Source organism: Lagopus muta, chromosome 2 (genome assembly GCF_023343835.1).
Source record: "Lagopus muta isolate bLagMut1 chromosome 2, bLagMut1 primary, whole genome shotgun sequence".
Classification (NCBI taxonomy): domain Eukaryota; kingdom Metazoa; phylum Chordata; class Aves; order Galliformes; family Phasianidae; genus Lagopus; species Lagopus muta.
The window spans coordinates 10,869,073-10,892,174 of NC_064434.1; the positions used below are offsets into that span (position 1 = coordinate 10,869,073).

The following is a 23,102-nucleotide window of genomic DNA, read 5'->3' on the forward strand; positions in this document are numbered from 1 at the left end:
TCTCTTCTTCAAATGAGTGGTGCACTGCAGGTGCATGGAAGGCAAGGTAGTGGTGTCAAGAAATATTCTGTGAATTTGCATTGGTTATTTCAAGTTACACAGTGCCATAAAACGTTGGCTGGGGAAAAGCAGTGAATGTAGGCTTGGAGGTCAGAAGCAGCAGCATCAAAGCATACATAAAGGACACTCTGGACCATAATAGGAAGAAAGGTTGTGGGAACTGGGCTTGCTTAGCTTCTAGAAGAGAAGGCTCTAGGGAGACCTCTTTGTGGCCTTCCAGTACTTGAAAGGAGCATATAAACAGGAGGGAGAACAACTGTTTGCAAGGGTAGATAGTGATGGGACAAGGGGGAATGGTTTTAAACTGAGACAGGGAAGGTTTAGGTTAGATGTTTAGGTTAGATATTAGGAGGAAGTTTTTTACACAGAGGGTGGTGACACACTGGAGCAGGTTAGTCCTTTCTTGGATATTTCTTGTTTTTTTTTCTCTTTTTTTCTGCACTTCCTTATCACTATTGTGTATTATTAGCTGTTATTTCACTTGATATTTGTCTTTCATTCTTACCTTGCTTTCAAAATTGTCTGATTGTGAAGAAGCATCTTAGTATAATACAAGGTTCCACTTAAGTTTTTTCCCAAATATTTGTCTTTCTAAAACAAGAAGTATGTATGGTGATAATCAGTTAGTAATGGTATAATTGTCTTGGGAACAGTGACTGTACAGTTACTCATCCTATATTCCTGTAAAAATAATGTGTAAATACACATCTTCCTTTTGTTCTTTATTTTATTATATTTTGACAGGAAGATGTGGCTGAAGAAAATAAAAAAAAGATGGAATCTGTAAGACAAGAAATGCAGGAAGAAAGCAGAAAAATGGAAGAACTGAATGGGATTCTTCGGGCAGCTGAGAAAAGATTTGAAGAAATTAAAGAGAAAATGAATCAAGTAGAAGATATCACCAATCCAATTAAGGTAGCAACACTTCCATATTTTAATTTTTGTTTAAATGGAGGGAGGATGGTTTTTCCTGATAGATTTAAGGCCTGCTTGAGAAAATAGATCATCTGTGGTTTCAACTTGTTTCTGACAAGGCCTGGCTAAGAATATTCATAACTGGTCAGTTTTCAAAATATTATTTGGAGTTCTGTACAACAAAATGGTTGTTGTTCTATAAAGCTACACTATCACAGAAGGCATCATTACATGGTTTCGATTATTCAAGATTAGAGAATATACTTGGAAATTGTAGAAAATTAACACAAGATAAATAGTAAGCCTAAGATAAAGGCAAAATTTGGTGTTGGCAAATGGAATCTTGGCAATCTCATACTACAAGAATTAATGGTTTAAAACAGAAATAACAGAGTTCAGCATGTAAAAAGTGTTCTAAATCTATGAAAGAAAGGAATGAGTAGAAACTCAGACTTACCACTGCGGAAATCTCTTACGTGCCTCACATAAGCTGTGTATTGATATGTAGTCAGCCTGAATTAGGAAATCAAGAGTAAACGAGAAGAGGAAGGAAACAGGTAAGGAAAATAACTGATAAATACTTCCAGGAAACCAGGTCTCCATCACGCATAGTGGTTTCTTTGGAAGACACACACCATTACTCCAAATGTGTCCTCCCTTCTCAACCCTTTTTCCCAGCTTTTATTGTTGAGCATGACATCATATGTTCAGCAAGTCCCGTTGGTCCATTTGGATCAGTGGTTCTGGTTTTGTCCTATTCCAGCATCTTGTGCACACCCACCCTTCTTGCTGTCAGATTACACTTGAAAAGTGTGTATATATTAGAGAGGTGCTTAGGCATCTGCCTCAGACAGTTCACTTTTCACATCTTGACTTTCTCAAAATAGGATGAATTGGACAAAGCGGACTCAGAAGTGGAAAACAGAAGACGTCGTTTGCAGTACTATGAAGACAGAAAGAAAGAACATTTGACTTGCATAAAAAAACATAAAGAATTATTAGCTGCCAAAGAGAAAGAATTGGAGGTAATAAATCATTCTACTTTTATAGTATACAGACGATGGTTAATACTTGGTAAGCAGAATATTTTCTTAATTATGTTTCAAGGTATTCGCTTGTACATCAAATAAACTTTCTGTAAGATGAATCGAGGCATCTCTGTCTGGCAGAGCACCATGTTAGTCTTAATAAGTTAATGATTATCCATTAGGAATTACTCTTCTGCATTTATGCAATGTGAAGATGGGAATGCCTTCACCCAGAAATGCATATTTTAAGTTAATCTGAATATTATTGTTCTGCGTTTTGGGAGCCAGATTTTTCTCCTGTACTTCATACCTGAACTTTCAGTGACTGAACTTGTTAAGCTTTACAGACTAACTCTAAAGTCCTTTATGGAAGCATTTAGATGATTAAGTCCTATTGAAGTATGGTGCATTTAGTTCCTCATTTATCTGTATTAGATAAGTAACAGTGAATAAATTAAAATTGCCAGATATCGTTGTTAGTACTGAACTAGAATCATAGAATTGCTCAGGTTGGAAAAGACCTTAAAGATCATAGAGTCCAGCCACAACCCAACCATACTACACGAACTCCAACAACCCTCCACTAAATTATGTCTCTGAGCACCACATCCAAACGGTTTTTAAACACATCCAGGAATGGTGACTCAACCACCTCCGTGGGGAGCCTCTTCCAGTCCTTAACAATCCTTTCTGTAAAGTTTTTCCTGATACCCAACCTAAGCTTACCCTGGTGCAACTTGAGGCCATTTCCCCTCATCCTGTCACCAGTGAGAAGAGACCAACCCCACTCTTGCTGTAAGCACCTTTCAGATATTGGAAGAGAGAAGTAATAAATAACTACCTATTTGGAAATGCTGTTAGTAAAATTGTTGATGGTAACAATAATTTTGTTGTAATGAGCTTACACAAAGAATATTACAAAAACTTTCTGTTTTGCTTGGAAGCCTTGCCTTTTCCATAGCACAAAATATTTGCAGCAAAGACTAACAGACTTTTTTAAAGATCTAACAGCTAATAGAATTTCAAATGTTTCTGTAGGAAAAAACTGCACAGGCTAGGCAAATCTACTCAGAGCGCATAGAAGTCAGCCGCACTGTGAAGAGTCTTGATGCAGAAATGAATCGCTTGAGAGAGAGGATAAAGACAGAAAAAAGTCACCGCGGAAACACAGAAGAAATAATACAGTAAGTCATTGTTAATGTTTGTCTAGTTCAGGTAAAATGGAAGAGAGAGAGGAAACACCAGTTTTCTTAGAGGGCATTCATGTATTTTTTTATACTTGTGCAATAGATGAATGTGTAGAACCACGCTGTATTGATTGCTCAGTCAGCCAGTACTGAATGGTCTTAGGAGAGTTGAACCTCCTCTGTAGGTGGGTTTCACACAGGGTTGATACTCTGAAACAACCAATAATTAAACACTTGCACTTAAGTATTTAGAGGTACCCCAGTTATGACTGGTTATGACTAGATCAAAACTCACTCTTGTTGTGGGATGCACAGAGCATTAAGCATTTTTCTAGTCAGAATAACTAATGTAGAAGTTAGACAGTTACTTGAGATTTAAGCTGCAGTGCATTTCATTTGGCTATTATTGTACACGGGAAACTCAATCATTAATTCTCTTTAGTACATGAGATTCTGTTTAACAGAAAAACAAATAGAAGTAAAACTTAATTATTTGTTCTCTTCTCATTTGTGAAGGATGGATTACCTGACATGTTGAAATGCTTTTAGTTTTAATATAGAGCCTTACAATACAATTTCTATTTGAATATTTTAATTATTAAATTGATTTTCAGCATTTGCAGTAACTGCTTGATTTTAGTCTAGAACACGTTAATGCTAAGCTTTCTGTTAATTAAAACAGGAGATTTCTTGATGCAAAGGAAAGATATGAGGATGCAAACAGTAAAGTAAGTAACCTAAAGAAATTTATTAGGCTGCTGGAAGAAATAATGACACAGAGATTCAACATATATCGTCGGTTCTTAAGGTAAGGTCATTTTACTGTAATTTCAATTTTCAGATAACTAGGATGTAGATATAAGTACTTATTAAACAATAAAACAAAAAAGAAAAATTTCCGCACATGGTGGCTTTATACTTGATTATAATTTGAATGTTCATCATAAAAAGTTGTTTCTGCTGCTCTTTGGGTCTGCTAGTTGAGGAGTGTGGTTCAGTGGTCTCTGAGGTTGCATTCTTTGGCCAGCAAAGTATACTGGTGATGTGAAATTGGTGCCTGTGCTTCAGGGGGTGAATTACAGAGCAGGCTCATGAGAATTAAATATTTTTACGGTGATACAGCTGTCATAGAGTTAAATCAGTTTCAAAGCCTAAGATGTACAGTGCTGAAGTTATAGGTCCTTACTGTTGGAAATTTTTAGAATGAGTAGGACTGATGTTGTAACACATACTCTAAGTGTATTTGGGATTCATTTTGATAGTACTTTTCTTTGTATTTTTTTAAACACACTTGAAAGTAAATACGTTTGCTTTAAATAAGCCAGCAGGTGTCAGATAGTTTGAATAAGTTGTAGTGAGTGCTCTGACATCCTTGACAGATCATACAGACTGTGATACTGGACAGAACTTGGACAAAACTGATTTATTTATTTATTTATTTAAAATTCCATGCTACTTATGAAGTGAGGCAGCGCACAGCTGTTGAGTCCCTGTGGAGTTCTAGTGATTAATGTCTCAGCACAGCTACTAGTCATGTTCCTCTACCTTCCTTTTGCCTTGCATAGTTTTCTAACCCAATCTTTTCTCAGATCCAGTACTATTATGCCTGACAATTCAGAGGTCACTTGGTCAGGCAGTTGGAAAATCAGTTGCTTCAGCCTCTCATCATATGACTTGTGCTCCAGACCCCGCACAGCTTCACTGCCCTTCTCTGAACATGCTCCAGAGCCTCCATGTCCTTCTGGTAGTGAGAGGCCCAGAACTGAACACAGCACTCAGAGTGTGGCCTCACCAGTGCTGAGTACAGAGGGACAATCAGCTCCTTGCTCCTGCTGGCCGCACCTTTCCTGATGCAAGCCAAGATGCCATTGGCCTTCTTGGCCACCTGGGCACACTGCTGCTCATGTTCAGCCAAGTGACCAATGCCCCCAGGTCCATTTCCTCTATGCAGTCTTCCAGCCACTCTGTCCTAAGGCTGTAGCATTGCCTGGGGTTGTTGTGGCCAAAGTGCAGGACCCGGCATTTGGTCTTGTAGAACTTCATCCTACTGGCCTCAGCCTGGCTATCCAGCCTGTCCAGATCCCTCTGTAGGGCCTTCCTACTCTCAGATAGATGGACACTTCCTGCTAACATGGTGTCATCTGCAAACTTACTGAGGGTGCACTCAGTGCCCTCATCCAGGTCACCAATAAAGATACTGAGCAGGACAAGTCCCAGTACCAACCCCTGGGGAACACCACTCGTGACCACTTGCCAGCTGGATTTAACTCCATTCAACACCACGCTCTGGGCCTGGCCCTCCAGCCAGTTCCTTATGCAGCTGGTCTGCCTCCATCCCCTCTCAGCTCCTTGTGCCCTCCTTACTGGCTGGGCAGCTGAGAGCATTTAAACATCCTTGACTCCATACAGAACTGCTCAGTGACACCTATCAACGTTGTTTTTCTCATAAAACCAAACATAGCGTCATACCAAATGCTATGAAGAACAGCTACTCTGGCCCAGTTGTACTAAGACATAGACTAACCACTTTGTCTGTTAGAGCTGTGGAACAAGCATATGAAAAGTCTGTTAAAGCAGGAGTTAAACTTACAGAAAGTATAAAGCCAATACTTCTGGATTTCTTTGCTTGTTAGTCTGTGTCCATGAGTCCCTCCAATACATCCAATGTTTAAAGTCAGCTGCAATAGAGTGTGTTTGATATAGGAAAATGTTATTAATAGAGTAGGGCTCAGCATTCAAGATTCTGATGTGAAGCTGCTGATTTAAGTTTATAAAAAAAAAAAAAAAAAAAAAAAAAAGAAATGTGTTGTTTTTTCAAGTCTTTCAAGGCGTACTGACCTGATGTTTTTGTGATTTAATTGATTTAAGGCTCCTTTCTTTGCGATGCAAACTGTACTTTGACCACTTGCTGCGCATTCGAGGTTGCAGTGGAAGAATACTTTTTGATCACAAAAATGAGACACTTTCGATAACAGTAAGTTATATTATTTCAAGTATGATAATGTGTTAAAGTAGTTGTTCTTAATATTAGGAGTTCACTCGTCAGTCATTTGAGTTACTTTCAAAATTATTCATCCCTCTATCATTGATAGGAAGCTTTGCTGCAGCTGTGTGAATGTTTGATGGCTATTTCCTTTAAGTGGCTGTTAGCTCCCAGTATTACATATCTTCTGTGTATTCTGTAAATGTGTATCTCTTAACGTGCCCCCCCCCCCAAAAGTCTTTGTCTGTGGGAGACTTCAGTTCTAGGAATTGAGGAGAAAATGTGTAGTGATGGCATAAATAGTTGTTGACATTGTCCTCATTAAACAGGTGAAGAACAGATATCCAGAACACTCAAAAATGTCAAGTCATTGTATAAATTCATCAGTTAACTTCTCTTTTTTTAGCTGATGTTTCATGTTTCTTATGCATGAGATCTAAATGTAGTCAAGGAAGTTAAACCCAAAATAATAACAGTAAAAAACCAACAACAACAAAATGTTTTCCTGCTTAGCTTATTAAAAGTAATTTAATTTAAAAGTAATTTAATTAACAAGTTGAGAAAATGCTTCAGTTTAATTAGGTAGAGTGCCACAAGGTGTCACCATAAGCAATGGAACCAAATATTTTCAGTGTTGCACTTGTTCTGATGAATAAACTGCTCCTCCTTTAACTGCAGCTGTGAATCAGTTACCTGCTTTTCTATTATAGCTGGGGTAACCACTGGATTTTTCTGTAATACGATGCTGGTTGTCATTTTAATAAATAATGTTTCATAGGTATTAAAATAGGGAACTGAACAAGAAAATGCTGGCAGAATCATTTATTTAATCTGTTCAGTGCATTCTGCCATAGTCAGGAAAGCTGTGATGGTCCTAGAAATGTGTTTTAAAATAGATTGGAGCCATTTCATTCTGGATCCTTTCCAGAATAGTGGGGAAATACATACATTTCTTCTCAAGTGATGTCTCTACACCATATATAACGCATTTACAGTTAAAATAACTTCTCTGTTAGTCAGTCTCCACGTTTAAAAATTGCTCTGTTATTTTTATTTCCAGGTTCAGCCTGGAGAGGAGGACAGACCTGCCCCGAGCAATGTGAGATCTTTATCAGGAGGAGAACGTTCCTTCTCAACAGTTTGTTTCATTCTTTCTCTATGGTCCATTACTGAATCTCCTTTCAGATGCCTGGATGAATTTGACGTCTACATGGTACAGTTTAAACTACATTTGTGTAAATTAGCAAAACAGTTGAGTTGTGATTGGTTAGAGTTTTGAACATTTCAGTTAACTCTAAATAATAATATTAAACAGAAGTGCCATTAGGAAACTATTAGTTTTTTCACTAAGTTTTGTGATGTTTTGGAAGATTACTTTTAAAAATTGGCCTGTTACTCTTTATTACTTCTCCAAGCACTTACTATTTATCTTTGTTGCTGTGACTGTCATGAGCTTAGCCTTGGCTTTTGCCAGTGACTCTCCTGGGCCTTTAGCATTGTAACCACTTCTACCACTTTTGTGATCAATATTTTTTTTCAGTGCAAGTATATCAGTTGAGTTATTGCATGAAAACTTGCTTTGTATTTCACTTAGTAGCTCCTTTCCAAGGTGCTGAAATGCTGAATGAGGAGCAGTAAATACTCCTGTCAGCTAGAACTGATCAAGCTCATATCTGTGTACCACTTCCCTGAATAGGCAGTTAGCAATCTGTATACATACACCTACATGTATGTATGTGTAAAAGATATATATCCTTATTAACATCCAGTGTGGTTTGGGAGAAAGGACAGTTCTATGGGATAAAAGACAGTAGCAGGTAGTCTTGCCTTCAGTGTCCCTTTCCTCCACTGATCAATTTACTGGGAATCAAAGATCTAGAGGGGAAAAAAGGATGATGTATTTCACACACAAAGATTTTCAGAAAGGAATGCATAAATCCAAATGGTCCAGCAGCTGTTTTTTTAGCATGGATGTGATAAATGACTGAGCTTTGCCTGTTTGTGTCACGGATTCTACAAATTTGAAAAGCTTAGATCCTGTGTTATGAATTAGTTGTACAGAATTTTATTCATCTGTCCAGACAAAAATCCATAATCAGAACTGTAGACCCTGCAGTGAGCTTTAATCTTCTATATTCAGTAAGTAGTTCCACCCAGTTTGTTTTGATACAGCTGGGCCATTAAGTGCAGCGTTCTGTTAAGCATTGTGTAGTTCCTTATGCTGCAATGCTGGAGACCTGCCACAAGAGGACTCCATCAGCATTTTTGTAAGGGAAATAGCTGCTCTCCCGTGCAAGCTTTGGAATCAGAGCTTGTTTCATCCCTGCTTGTATCTTTCATTGTATACATCTTTATTAGTAAGCCTTCAGAGGAGTGTTTTTAGAAATAATAAATAAGAAAAGCCAAAGAAACAAGTAAAAATAAACAAAATGATCCAAGCAATCAGAGATGAACAAGGCTACACAGGACTGTTCCAAAAGGAATGTAGGAGGCAGAATTTTGTAGGAAACATTACTCAGATAAAACAAAGTTCATCTCAGCATACGAATGAAGTAAGAAATATTGTACATGTATATCAAAGCTGATAGGAAAAGAATATGAGTAGGAATGTGGGACTGTTTTGATAGAAACTTAACTTTCAATTATGTGTATATACTAAGATCTAAAGTGTAAGGATTTCCCAGAGTTTTGTTGATAGTTTTTAGAATTTAACCCTAACATTTCTCAAGCATTGTTTTTATTGGATTTTTGTTTAGCTAAGCTTTACTGTATATGAATTAATTCGGGTAGGTCTTCCTATTACAGTACTTCCTAACTTATGTATACCTTGTTGCCTCAGTGTGTGCAGTGATAATGCAGTGAAGCACACGGTCAGTATCACCACCTTCTAAACAACTTTGTCTTTAGGATATGCTCAACAGAAGAATTGCAATGGATATGATTCTGAAGGTAGCTGACTCTCAGTGTCATCGGCAGTTCATTTTGCTCACCCCACAAAGCATGAGGTAATCACATTATTTGATTTCCTAGCAGAAGTAATGCATGGATGTTCGATTGCAAGGAGTGTGAGGTGAGAGAGATGAGTGTAGTAGTAGCAGTACATAAACAACTAAGCAGTTCCATGCTGATAGTTCTGGGAATGTAGCAGGATGTTTGTTGTTCTTCCTTATGTTATGTCCCTTTGCATTCAGTGGGGCTTCAATCAATGCATCCTTTTTGAAATGTTTCCTTGTATGAGGTGGGATCCTCTTCTCCCCTCACAAAACTGACACAATGCTTTGCCATTTTCCATTTTTCCTGTTAATACTACTGTACTTTCAAGAGGTTTATGCTGAGTTGTTTTTTTTTTTTAAATCTACAACCTGATAATTTGTTTACTGTTTTTGCTGCTGTTTGTTTTATTTAATAGTCCCCAGAAAAATCCCACTGTATAATTCCTTAGTGAAGTTATGCCCAGTTAAGGGGAGTCGCTCCCTATCTACCTTCCTGCAGCCAGTTCTTCTCTGCTAGCCAGAAGTAATCACTGAAGCCTGCAGAGATCTTTAAGCACTCTTCAAAATGAGGTTAATGAATTATAATTGTCTCTCCCTCCTAATACAGTATTTAATGGAAATACCTGGAGGGAATTTCTGAATCTATTCAATAGAATTGTAACAATTCTCTGTGTGGAGCCACCTTCAGACAAAGTACATTAAGAATTATCAGTGGAGAAGCTAGTATAAATGTATGGTTAGTAACTTCATTCTTAGATGGTGAGTAAATATACTTCATAATATTGTAGAATGGCCTTGGTTGGAAGGGACCTCAAGGATCATGAAGCTCCTTTAATTCCCCCTCCACAGTCTTGGCCTCCAACTTCCCCATTTAATACTAGACCAGGCTGCCCAGGGCCCCATCCACCCTGGCCTTGAACACCTCCAGGGACGGGGCATCCACAACCTTTCTGGGTGTTCCAGCACCTCACCACTCTCATAATAAAGAACTTCCCCCTGATATCCAACCTAAATGTTCCGTCCTTCAACTTAAAACCATATCTCCTTATCCTACTGTTATCTACCCTTTCAAAGAGTTGAAAGGGTAAAGGTATACTTGTAAGAATATGTGCCATATCAGGATCTATAAGGCAAACGTGAACTGCATTTGATGATTATTTCAGTTGGAGCTTCTCTCAGGTTAGAGATGGCAGGAATGAAGTTGGTCTTTGTCCGAAGTTCTGCTTTCAGTTTAGTGAAGCCTGATGTTAATGTTTTAAAATGGTCAAAGGAAAAAAAATACAGTTATTTAAAGAGAGAATCAAATGGAAAAATTTGTGAAGAAGGTGCCCTGTTTAAATTATGCATGCTTTATTTTTAGTTTTCTGCCTGTAAGTTCCCGTATTCGTATCCTCCGAATGCAAGACCCTGAAAGAGGCCAAAGAACATTGACGTTCCGTAATAGGAACGAAGAAGAGGAAGATGATTAAGTATAAGGCATGTGAATATGGCACAATATTGGGGATAATTGTTCACTGATGTCTGTAAAGTTGCTGTTTCCTACTGTTGGGTAAGAGGATCTTTTCTTATATACCCTCAGGAAAAGAAGCTTCTGTATTTCATATTTTGTTTACTCTTAGAAGTACTTGTATATGTTTTTATAGCACAAGGTTTTCCTGGTTAAAATCCTTACAGCTCAGCTCATACTTTTCACAAACAACTATTTGAGTGTTTCTGTTTATGGGGGGGAGAGGGTGGATGGAAGAGGAATATGACATGAATTTTGTGTAACTGCAAAGTTATATTTTAATAAACAGAACTCCAGAAATACTGCTTGTGATCATGCTTTAGTGTCTCTGTGCTCTGAAGATTGGCCTTAAGTTAAAGATTGTGCTTTATTCCTGGTTCTGCTTTGTTTCTTGAATGTGCAGTAGTTCACGCATGAAGTAAAACTCTATTTATTAATTTATGTACTTGCAGTAGAAGCACCACAGCTGAACATGAACAACGATTTCTGAGTAGTGCGGATTTTCATAATCACAAGAGTGAAGATTTCTTTGCACTGTATTCTCAGAGTAGGAAAAAGGGCTTGTTCTTTCCCCAGCAGCTTGTAGGGAATAGTTTGTCCTTGAATGTGAGCTTAGAGAAACAAGTAAGTTATGTCTTAACATATTCTGTCTGTATATTCCTTATATATTCTGTATATGCTGTTTATGAGGGTTGATAGTGATGGGACAAGGGGGAATGGCCATAAACTGAGACAGGGCAGGTTTAGGTTAGATATTAGGGGGAATTTTTTCACACAGAGGGTGGTGACACACTGGAACAGGTTGCCAAAGGAGGTTGTGGATGCCCCATCCCTGGAGGCATTTAAGGCCAGGCTGGATGTGGCTCTGGGCAGCCTGGTCTGGTGGTTGGTGACCCTGCACATAGCTGGGGGTTGAAACTGAGTGATCATTGTGGTCCTTTTCAACCCAGGCCATTCTGTGATTCCTAATTCTCACTCTTGCACAGACTGAGTTTGCAGGCATTCATTGTATTGTAACAAAATGAAATGATGGAGGTCCTTCAATATGGAGGAATGTAGTGGAAGATTTTTGAGAGAGAGTAAAGAAACTTCTAAACTGTTGGCTTCTTTTTTTCCTGGTACTGTACCTGAGTGACTTTTAATGAGGGGATGAACGGAGAAAGAAAAAACAGATTTTCCAAACTGCCCCAAATTAATACCCTCCAGTTCTCTCCAGGAACTTGCAGTTATTGGGAGCTCTTCAGAAACAATTCATTTAGAGTTCAGCTACCGGGCATATATATCCAAATTTCTTTTTAACATTACAGGAGTCATTAAGACTGTTGAAGGAACAGTTCTACCATTACTACTGGAGTTATTTACCAAGTAGCAGCTCCTCAGTAAAATCCCATTGCAATTTAAATTGTAAATTGACTTAGTGGCAAAAATCATAGTTGACTACAGAATGGTACTTTGTGTTCTTTGATGTTGTTTAGTTTTTATACAAGCGCCATTAAATTTGTGGATGTCTCAAAGATAAAGAAGATAACTGTGAACTGAAGGAAATGTTCTGGAACTGCTGTTGGTTTTCTTGGTGGGTTGAAACTCCAGCAATGAAGTCTACTCATCTTTTAAAGACTTCAGATGCTTACTTCTGAAAGCTTAGGAGAATGGGCCAGCAGACTGTGAGCAAGCTCGCCCCGTGCAAGAGGAGGTAATGGCAGAACAGTGCCAGGCTGCTTACTGAAGTGCATGGCAAGAGAATGGGAGACAGTGGCTCTGAATTGCAGTGTTGAGCTTCTGACTGCAGTAAATGGGGAAGAGGGACTGTTCACAATGGGGGTAGGGGGCATTTAAACATATTGTACTGCCAGGCTGTAGGGCCTCCTTCCTTTGCAGGGTTTCAGGTTCTGAATAGTACTGCACCTCCTTCAAGCAAAGTGTAAGGTCCTCTGCAGGCTCCTACCAAGGAGTGATTCTGTAACCCTGTGGTGTGATGGTAAATACTTTAGTCCTAAGCAAGTTGTAGGTATCTGTGTGAGAACATTGGCAAGAGGAGGGGAGATGGGACATGCAAACTGCATCCTTGGTGAAACTTTCCTGGAACTTGAGCCAAATTTGTGTTTTTCTGGAAATCAATACTCTTACGTGGTATTGAACCACATCTTCAGAGTGACTTGGTTTTATGATGGAACTAGAATGCTTCAGTAGCTTTATTTCCTCCTGATTTTCTTCAGCTTCCAAAAAATAAAAGAGTGCAGAGGCAGAGGAAAACCTTTATCTTCAGTAGTACTTTTATAATGACTTGGGGGAAAAAGAGATTAAGGAATATCACGTTTCTACTGAGCTACTTGAAGTTGCTCTGAAGTTTTCTACAAGCTTGCTTCAAATATTGGAGCAATTGGCATTGATTCCAGTCTTTGATTCAAATCATATACTGTGTTCTAATCTAGCATTGTGCTTGATGAAAATCTGTGCCTGGTTGTATAATAGTTACAAGCAACTATTTTCATGGTAGAGAATTAGCTCTGAGTAAACCAAGACTGGGGCAGTTGCTTGGATACTTACTTTGCAGTGATTGTTCTCAATTCTCAGAGCTATCTCATTCTTGGCTCTTAAAGAGCTGAGTTTCCTGTACCAGCTACCCAGAGAGACTTGTGTGATGCTGTTACATTTGAGTCTAGGTTGAGCTGTAGGTGTTTTGGATGGCAGTGCAGTCCTTAATGTTTTATTTAAGTAGATGGAGCGTGTCCACTTGGGTAGATTTAAGGTGCAGGGAAACGTGGCATGATGCACGGCAGCCCTTATAAGCATGTGTAAGTAAAGAAGGCATAAAATCCCAGGCTTATTCAACATTTCTGTATCACTGGTAATTTTAGCCTACATGGAAACAACGGGCATATCGTACTCAGAAGTATGTTATAGTTTCAGAACTTTTATTTTTAAGTTACAGCCAAACACACAAAGTATACCACTATTTTGGCAAGAATACTACCTGTGTAGGCCAAGTAAAATTCTGGTATTAAAAAAAATAGTAATAATAATTGAAACTTCAGTGTTTTCTTATTTCTTTGGAATATGAGGAAAAAGTAAATAGGAGGGGATGGTTGTGATTGTGGTCAGACTGATTGCCCTCCCTTGCCGTTTAGATTTGAAATTGCAGACAATGATTTGTTTTGTGCCGTGCTTTATTGTCTGATTTTTAGCTATTATGGTCTTATTTCCGAAGGCAAAGTAGAAATATCCAACATGTAACCGTCACCCTTTCAGGTTTTTTCGTGGGTGTAAAAGTATGAACAGTTGACTTTGTTTAAAGCAACTGGGAAACCTGGTATAAGGAAGATTGTCTGCAGAATGCACGTGTTCTCCATGCTCTCCCAGGGCTGTGCAGAACTCATACTTGCCACACTATGGGCATAACCTTGGTTGATGCAGACAGAGTTGAGAACAAAGGTTGTTCTTTGATCCCTTCTCAATTATCATACTGCAAAACTATCAGCCAACATTTTTGACAGTATTTATTTATATAATGCCTGTGGTGGTTTCATGTCATATTGTAAGTGGAAAAACTCTTAAGGTGGGAAAAACATTAGAAGACCAGGGTTAGGCCAAGCAAATAAACTGTATTTGTCTTCCAGCTAGCTGAAAAAGTGATGTAAGCACAGGTCTAGTAGGTATACTGTTAATTTTAGCATTAACATCTTAGAGGATAAACAGCTGCTCTGTTGGAAATACAAGCACTACAACTGTTCATTTTGTATAACATGACTCTTATACCGAGTGAGTGCAAAGTTTTCTTCATGCTTTCCATAACGAAATATATATATTTCCCAGTAGTACAGTGACAGATAAGTAAAGATAGATTTATAGATTTTCTATTACCATGCTGAAGACGTGAAATAAGAATTAGGGGAAAAGGTCAAATGTTATAAATTTATTTGGGACATATATATTGCAACCTCTGTGGAAGCTTTTGAAAATTCAGGCAAAGATCAATACACTTCCAATAAAACCTTTAAACTTCCGATAAAACAATATTTTAAACATTATATATATATATATTTATATATACTTTGAAGGGGAACATTTTAGCAGGATTTGCTTTTTTATACTGCATTCCTCTGACACAGCTCTTTCCAGATAGAAGGGATGCAAATGAGGTAAGAATTAAGGCAAACCTAAAAGGCATGCAAATGAAGTACATTTATATCCACTGACAATACGAGCACGTGTGTGGATCAGACTCAAGAACTGAGGAACTCTTCCCTCTGTCTGTCCAATACTACTTTACAGCAGAATGGTGGCGTGGTTTATAATAAACAATTAACATTACCATGGGAATTCAGTGTCACTAACATTACTCAGTCTAGGAGACACAGAGCTAGCATCAGTAAAACATGAACAATAAATAATATAATTCACTGCAGCACAGGACTGCTGCACAGGCTTCAGAGGAATAGGGTTGGTATGAAATGACATTGCACACATCACGTTGTGGCAGTTTATTTTTATAATATATACTTTTAAAATTCTTTAGCAAATGACATTCTCATGCACACAAGTGTTTCAAACACAAGAAGCAAGTCCATTTATAGGTAGTCCAAGCAAATTTCTGTGTGTGTGGAAATAGCTGCAAACTGAATGGAACATTAAACTTCTGTGCAGTCTATGATGCATTTACACAAGCTCATTTTTGAATGTCACACTGCAGGAGTAATACAATGGAAGGATCACTCTTTGCAGCTTCTTTGAATTCATCCAGTGTGATCTGGTCGTCTTTGTTCTTATCCATCTTACTGAAGATCTTGTCTACCCGCTGCTCAGGCGTCAGGCCATCCTCATTCATCTTCATCATTATCACAGTGCCTACCATTTTGTAGATGGCCTTTGGAAAGAAACCAAATAGAAAAGTCAATATAAGGGTTAGCTTGATTTTACTGTACTTTATTCATTTATTTTTTTTAATGTGTTCAAATTCCAGAATGATGTTCTAACAGTAAAGTGATTGCCAGCTTCCCCGAGCATTTTTCTCTTTCATGGAATCTGAAATCTGTTCACTGAAAACACAGATTTACTTTCTTCAGGTGTAGGCTTCTTTCAGCAATTGCCTTTTGCATGCTGGAGTAAATTTCTTTGGTTTTACAGCACCAAACTGTTGTAACCTATTCTTTGGTGAACGGTTTGTTTGGTTTTTATTGACTCCCTTGAGAAATTCCATGGAAATGATGAATGAACAGTTTTAGAAGTCATCTCCTTTGAAAAGCTTGCCGTGTGTACTCATGAGCAAAGCCTGGAAGTAACCACTGTGGCTAGGAGCTGGCAGAGACTGGGGAAGTAAGCTTTATGCTTCTCCTTATATACAACAGTTGTCTTCAATCTTTATTCTGTTAGTGAAAGCCTGCTTAGAACTGCGTGCTGTTATCTCTGTACATTTCTGCCATAACTTAACCTCCATTAAGATTTCAGCCACTCAGGCAGAAACCTTAGCAGTAATTTCGTGCATGCCTGGTGGTTTTGCAATGGGCTTTGCAAATCCTTTGCTATGCTGTTTTTGTGTTGAATCCATTCACTGTCAAACAAACGTACCTCTTGATATTTAAAAGCCCATGTGCACATATGTACTTACAGCAACTCTCAATGATTACATGTCCATTAAAATCAGTGTGTTTAAATCACTTTCTGTGTGTGTCAGTATCAGATAAATGTATATAATGTGCTTTTTAAATGATGGAGCCCACAGCCTCGTGTGTTTAAAATCTAGAAGATTTTGTGAATCGTGTTCAGATGTGTTCTTTTTGAGTGCCACACTGTTCTCACCTCTATGATTTCCAGCATTTCCACCCTTGTAATCTTCCCATCACCATCCAGGTCGTACATGTTGAAGGCCCAGTTTAGCTTCTGCTCAAAGCTGCCTCTGGAGGTGATGGACAGTGCACAGATGAACTCTCTGAAGTCGATGGTCCCATCTCCGTTTTTATCAAAGGTTCGGAAGGCGTGCTGGGCAAACTTGGAAGCATCTCCATAGGGAAAGAACTGCAAAATAAAATAATAAAATGGTTTCCAGCTTTCAGCCTTGCAAGTTCAACCCAGCGCTCCAAACTCAGTGCCGCCATTAGAGGTACGGTATCTGAAAGTGGAGCTGCCTCTGGCAATGGTCCCATTTGCTCCACGTTGCAGTTCATCTCGCTGCCTGTGTTCTTCGGGGGAAGCAGCTCCCAGGTTGTAATGAGCTGGGGCTGCTGAACCCTGTTTCATGCAGTAAACTGCACTGAAAGATGCAGCTTGTGATAGTGCAGTGCTAAGGAGGTGGTGCTCTCAGCACCACAGCCAGACTTGTGAGCCAGACTCACTCTCATCTGATCTACGCTGCGTTAGAAGCTATTTCAAATCAGATACCTGATGCCCAAGCATTTACATTTACAGCTGTTATTATTTACTGCCTTATTCTCTGACTATGAAATACAGCAAGCAAGCTGAATTTTAATAGTATTTCATTCAGCTTGGCAATAACAGCTCTTAGAAGGCTGCAACCAAGTACGTGTGTGGGCTCCTTGTGAAAATTTGTTTCACAAAATAGTCCTCACTGTGAAAAATCAAAACCACGTTCTCTTTTGCTGGTAACCTAATACAAGTAGGTAAGGTGAAAACTGAGATTTGGTTAAAGGATATGGGGCTGCTCATCTTTAATAGCTGCTGTTAGTGATCACCGTAACCGAAAAGTGTTTCAAATGACCGTCACATGTGGGATTTCAGCTGTTCTTTGTGTTTTGAACTTCGTGTTATCACAGAAGAGGTATCAGCAATGCTCATCTCCTTCCCCCGTCCTTTCAGGAATGCAGTCTGGAGGCACAACCAGAGAGATGCGAACACTGTACCTTTTGCCAGTGGCATTTTGTTAAGGTCAGCATTTGCTGCTAAACCAGCTGTTTTCCCATTTGGATTGGTATGGTCAGCATCCAGTCACTGGCTCTTGGCTGCTTCTCCCATCACTGAAATGCAGTGCCAGAACCAAAGAACTGGGCTGCAGTGAAGAAGGTCACCTCTGAAAATGGCTGAGAAGTGGCATTAGGAGGGGTTGGTGGCTGGAGGTGCTGATGGCAATTTCTAAATAGTCATGGGGAAACATCTGAAACATCTCACCCCATTAAAGGAGCATCAGCAAGATGTGTCTCTCATGCCAGTCATACAACATTGATGGCATGTAACAGAGAAAACCATCCTCCTAATTTTTTCATCACGAACAGGGCAGTGAATTTTCTCAGTTGAGAAAGGCCACTGCCTTTCAGGCACTTACAGCCTTATAAGGGAACAAATGGGATTGATGCCTTTTTTTAAATTATTTTCTCTGTATACTCCCTCTAGGGAGCAAATGCAGTAAAAGGTCCTTTGGGGACTGATGACACTTCTCCAGTCTGTACCTGCTGATCTGTATTATTTTTAGCTCAGAACAACTAAAAAACATTGTCAAAACTTGTTTAAAAACAGCCTTGTAGGCTTCCATGTTAAACTGGTCTTAGCCAAGTGGAAATGGGAGACACAATTCTGGAAGACAAGCACCCATTTTTGGCAGATGGAATACACATAGTTTAGGCTGCCTCATGTGGTACCACTGAATGTCTCAAAAGCAAGCAAAGGAATGTAATGGGGATTGTCAGAGGCCCACAATGGCTGGGCAGGTCAGTGGGTTCCTCAGCAGCCTTGGAAGCCCCGTGCCCAGGAGATGAATTTACACAACAGGGCAAGCAGTCCCTTTCTGCTGCTGCAGTGGTGCTACTGAAAAGTGTACCCCCTCTTTGCACACTGTATCCTGCTTTACCCTTTTCGCCCAAAACCAAGGCCAGCCGTGTCTGCCTGGGCTTTCTGCAGCACTCAGTTCTATGAGTGACCAAACACTGGTTGTTCGTTTCTTCTTGTCTAGTCCCATCTCTTTCCTGGCCTGGTGATTTTCCAAACGAGTTAGGTAACACACTGGTGTGGGACAAAATTGTTATCCATACAGACAACTTCTAATTAGGAAATGAAATGGGAAAAGACAAATCTCTTATTTTGCTACTAAATTTTGGAGAAGAAAAATGTCTTGAAGGTTCACTGTTCTGGAAAGCTTCTGGACATCCTTCTTGTACCTGGGATGGTTTCAGAAGGACCACAATACCTAGGACACAGGGTTTGGATTTTGAAATGTGCTCCTGCGTGGGAGCTCCTGTGTTTTGGCTGAACACATATTTTCAGCACTTGTCCACAAAACAGGCTTTCCAAAACAACGCCAGCAGGGGGATGATGTAATGTCCTTACCCTGCTGAAAGGTCTCTGTCTAGATGTGAAACCCTCACATGTACTTCCCTTCTTGCCTGAGACAAACTGAACTTGGGGGAAAATGCCAGCTGTGGATCATTGGAGATCAGGGAGCTGTGAGTTCCCAAATGGGAACAGCTTGCACGAACCAGTATTAGAAGTTCTCTAATAATCTCTTCTCACTGGGGACAGGTGACAGAATGAGGGGAAATGGCCTGAAATTGCACCGGGGGAAGTTTAGGTTGGATGTCAGGAAAAACTTCCTTACAGAAAGGGTTGTTAAGGACTGGAAGAGGGTCCCCAGGGAAGTGGTTGAGTCACCATCCCTGGATGTGTTTAAGAACTGTTTGGATGTGGTGCTCTGAGACAATTTAGCAGATTGTTAGGGTAGTACAGTTAGGTTGTGGTTGGACTTGATGATCTGTAAGGTCTCTTCCACCCTGAGTGATTCTATGATTCTAGAGGGACCAGAAAGTACACAACTTTTTTCCTAATCAAATCAGTGCCCGAGCATCTTTTTAAGGAGGCAGAAGATTTGGATTCTAAGATTTCCTCCAGTAAGTATTTTAAAATCAACTTGATCTCAGGGAATTTTCACAATTCTCCTTTAATCCCGTCTGTATCATAATGCCAAACACAATACCTACAATTAGCAGTAATCTAATTACCCCAGTGGGGGTTGAATAGTGCCTATGATAACATAAATTTGAAACCATTTCTTTATTTCTACTTCTGTCAACGGTTTTCCCTAAGTTACCATTCTTTGAAATGAATGAAATATTTAATGAACTGAACAATCCAAATGGTGTTACTGAAGACCAGACTCCCCAAGGACGTTTAGATAACCAAGGCAAAGCCCAAAAAAGAATCCAGGCAAGGACGAGTGCAGAGCCATCATCTCCATAGCCATATCTTCCACCAGTCTAAGCTATCCACATGTTTGGTCTATAGATTTCCAAGGTTTTTCCTCACACATCTCATTTCAGCAGACTTTGGACACCTTGTTCCAGAGGCAATTACCAACACCCTGCTACATCGACGTCCTTCTGTGGCACTATCCCCAACTGCCCTTTAAATGAAAAGCATTCAGACAAACTCAGATAACCGCTCAGTATTTGAGTCTCAGAGCTTTCCCAGGCAGAGCTTTGCTACACAGATGCAACAAGGAAGAAGAACCGCAGAATTTGACTCCATGAAAGCAGAAGTAATTTTGGAAGTTATGCATGTTTCCATTCACAATTTGATCAAATGTTAAGTGATCTGGATCACAGAAATACAGATGCTCCTGCCCTGTTCTCTGCTCTCAGCTACAGAGCAGCAGACCTCGGCACAGAGGAACACATACACCACTGGACCACATGCCTTGGAATGGGCTGGGCTGTTTTCTTCATATTTCACTCACTGGAAATCGAGTATTGGATATAATAATTCAATTTCGTTACTGAAACTCCTAGAGATGGAACTGGATCACGTCCCCACACTGTGCTACTGCTGCAATGCTGTAACATGACTGAGAATACCAGAAACAAATTCAAACACGATATTCAGTACATCTTCTCCATCCTATCCCCTGCTCCTCCTCGCCTTGTATCATCGCTCCATTAGGCAGAGAAATCCTAAGGGAGGCCTAAAAGCTCTCTCAGTGGCCACCCTCAGCTACAGCGCAGATCTCTGTGGGGGAGAAGCAGCGCTGCTTTGATTCAGCCCTGCACAATCCAAAGCAAGTGCTGCACCAGTGGGTCCCATGGGGGATCCACCACAGGTAAAGCCAGAGGAAAACTGGCTGGCTGATTTGGCTCTGTGGGTTAATGATGCATGTGAGAACTGCAGGGAACAGCAGCAGAGTTTCGTGGAGAACAAAATTATCTTTTCCTAGCTATTTTTACTTTGCCAATAAAGCTGGAAAGAGTAAACATGGCACTCTAATAAACTCGTTCACCATTTGTGAATTGTGTTCCCTCTGCCTTCCAACATGCAAATAGATGAATAAAAATGGTGTGTCAGAATCTGTGGCTTTTTAAATTCAAGTTGTTATTCAAGTTATTCAAGTGTTATTCACGGACACTACCAGAACCCAAGAAACAGTGACATTTACCTTGTCCGTACGTACTTCTACTGATGGAACAGGCAACGAAGCCACTACATAATCCTATTTTTCTCTTGTGTTAATGTAGCTGCATTGCTTTAGAAGTCAGATTCATGTTTGTTTTCCTGTTGCTGTTGCCTTTACATAGAGCAAAATATGACCCAATTTCTTTTTCTACCCTCTTCTCCCATTCTGCCTTCCAGGAGTTATTAATTCCCTCTGGCTTGTCATAGACATACCAAAGCATTTCTCATCCAAAGCATGTGAATCCCTGCTATGTAATCAGGACAGAGCCACTTTTCTGTCTCAACTCTAGTGTTTTTATTGTGCTTTATGGATGCAAAAGCTCCAGGGCTGTCACAATCAGGATCTGAGCATGCAGTACCACAACCTGGTAACACAGGTCTGCATGGGTTCGATTAGCCACATTCCTTCCGAGGCCGATATTTAAGCTATTTTCTCAAGTCATCCAAAAATATGAGTCTGACTGTATTCTGCTGAGTATCATGGCACAGAATTACAGTGGATCAATACACATGCATCTGGGCTGCAGCTGAAAGATATGAACTTGAATCTTTCAGCACTGCCACAACTCATTGCTGCAAAGCAGGAATCAGCAAGTTGACTTCTACAGCAAGGCAAATAGAAGAAAATAGAGATAAAACATCAGTTCCAGAGAGAGCAGTCCATAGAAACATGAGAAATGGATCTCAGCAAAGGACACGAGAAGAATGAAATACTGTTAAAATTAAGGAAAGGCTGAGAAAAACTGGACAGCTGAGCTGCAGCACTGAATGTCTGTGATGGATAATCCCAAAGAACACCAAATATCAGAGCCCAAATGACTTTGCAGGTCTCAGTTCTCCTTGTGTACTGCCATGACACATCCCCTGCTCAGACACATGTGGTGAGGATCAGCACAACAGAAGACTGTGACCACTTGAGCTACAGGTCTGATGGGAGCATAGAGCTAGCAAGCACTGGGGAGAACTAACCAAAAGTAGACCAATCATCTCATGGCTATGTACTAATTATGTTTCTGCTTGGTAGCTGTAATACTTTGAACACGTGTGCATCCATAGGCATATGGGGAGGCTTGTAAGCAGCTGTCAGTTCTTCTTCTCCCCTTCAGTGGGAAAAGAGTTGCACAGGGTGAAGTAGAATCAGAGCAGAGTCTGTATCTTGCTCAGGCTTCCACAAACAGGGACTAGCTTGTACATTATTAGTAAGACCTAGGTCACACTGCCTCTGCAGCCATTGAAGAAATGGACAATTTGAAGCATGCAGAGAATAATTATTTGAGAATTCAGGAGCAAATGCGGATCATCAGTACTGGTTCCTTGCAGTTGTCTGCGATACAGGCCAGGCTCAGAGGGCAGAAAACAAGCACAAAACAAAGCCTATGAAAAAGCAAAGACCCACAGTAAAAAAGCAGAGCCAGCATATGCCAAGTGCTGCGGGAAGATCAATGGGAAGTAAGACACTTCCCCTTCTGAAACACATATATGGCAGGGTCTGACTCTCTTTCAGCCTGAAAAATAATCTCTGTATTCACAACTGTGGGGAAATTAGTCACTGACTAGCAGGAATTGAATCGATTTTCAATCCCAGCTTTTCTCTGATTAGATTTGGACAATGAGGAACTTAACTGAACTGTGGTAGTGCTATAGGTCAATACACTAGCACATCAGTTATTACTCGGTGCTAAAGGAAGAAATCTTCAGAGAGAACTGTCGTCAAAACAATTAGTGCTGCTGGTCCATAGCAGGGGGAGTAGGGCTGATTAAATGTTATTTCTCTTTGATCTCCCTTAACTGAGCAACAATGCTGGAACACTTTATTTAAGTTTGGCACAGTCTTCCAGTACGCCAAGGTCAGTGATAGCACAGGGCTACAACAATGTCAGGATCCTGCTGCGCTGCAGCTAGGCACCAGGCTAATTACAGCATCCTTTTTCTTGACATTATGTTATATCTCTTTAGGAATCTGGGAACATACCAGATGGAGAATACACTGATCTGGGACATTTCTTTTTATTTTGTTTCCCTCAAAGATCATCTGACTCCTTTTCA

General features: G+C 39.8%; 2 protein-coding genes across 8 annotated transcripts in view; one reads left to right on the forward strand and one right to left on the reverse strand.

The window, feature by feature from the left end:
- SMC6 (structural maintenance of chromosomes 6) overlaps positions 1–11,488 on the forward strand; it is a 30,374-nt gene extending 18,886 nt beyond the window's left edge. For all 3 annotated transcript variants that reach the window (XM_048938345.1, XM_048938344.1, XM_048938346.1), the window contains exons 21-28: positions 805–975; positions 1,863–2,000; positions 3,042–3,187; positions 3,873–3,998; positions 6,059–6,164; positions 7,234–7,386; positions 9,081–9,178; positions 10,527–11,488. In XM_048938345.1, the coding sequence (XP_048794302.1) occupies positions 805–975; positions 1,863–2,000; positions 3,042–3,187; positions 3,873–3,998; positions 6,059–6,164; positions 7,234–7,386; positions 9,081–9,178; positions 10,527–10,635 (1,047 nt within the window). In that variant the 3' untranslated portion in view covers positions 10,636–11,488. The remainder of the gene's footprint in view (positions 1–804; positions 976–1,862; positions 2,001–3,041; positions 3,188–3,872; positions 3,999–6,058; positions 6,165–7,233; positions 7,387–9,080; positions 9,179–10,526) is intronic.
- Positions 11,489–14,152: 2,664 nt separating this feature from the next.
- Positions 14,153–23,102, reverse strand: part of VSNL1 (visinin like 1) — a 75,741-nt gene continuing 66,791 nt past the window's right edge. For all 5 annotated transcript variants that reach the window (XM_048938355.1, XM_048938360.1, XM_048938359.1 and 2 more), the window contains exons 3-4: positions 16,470–16,685; positions 14,153–15,537 (exon numbers count right to left, since the gene is read on the reverse strand). In XM_048938355.1, the coding sequence (XP_048794312.1) occupies positions 15,340–15,537; positions 16,470–16,685 (414 nt within the window). In that variant the 3' untranslated portion in view covers positions 14,153–15,339. The remainder of the gene's footprint in view (positions 15,538–16,469; positions 16,686–23,102) is intronic.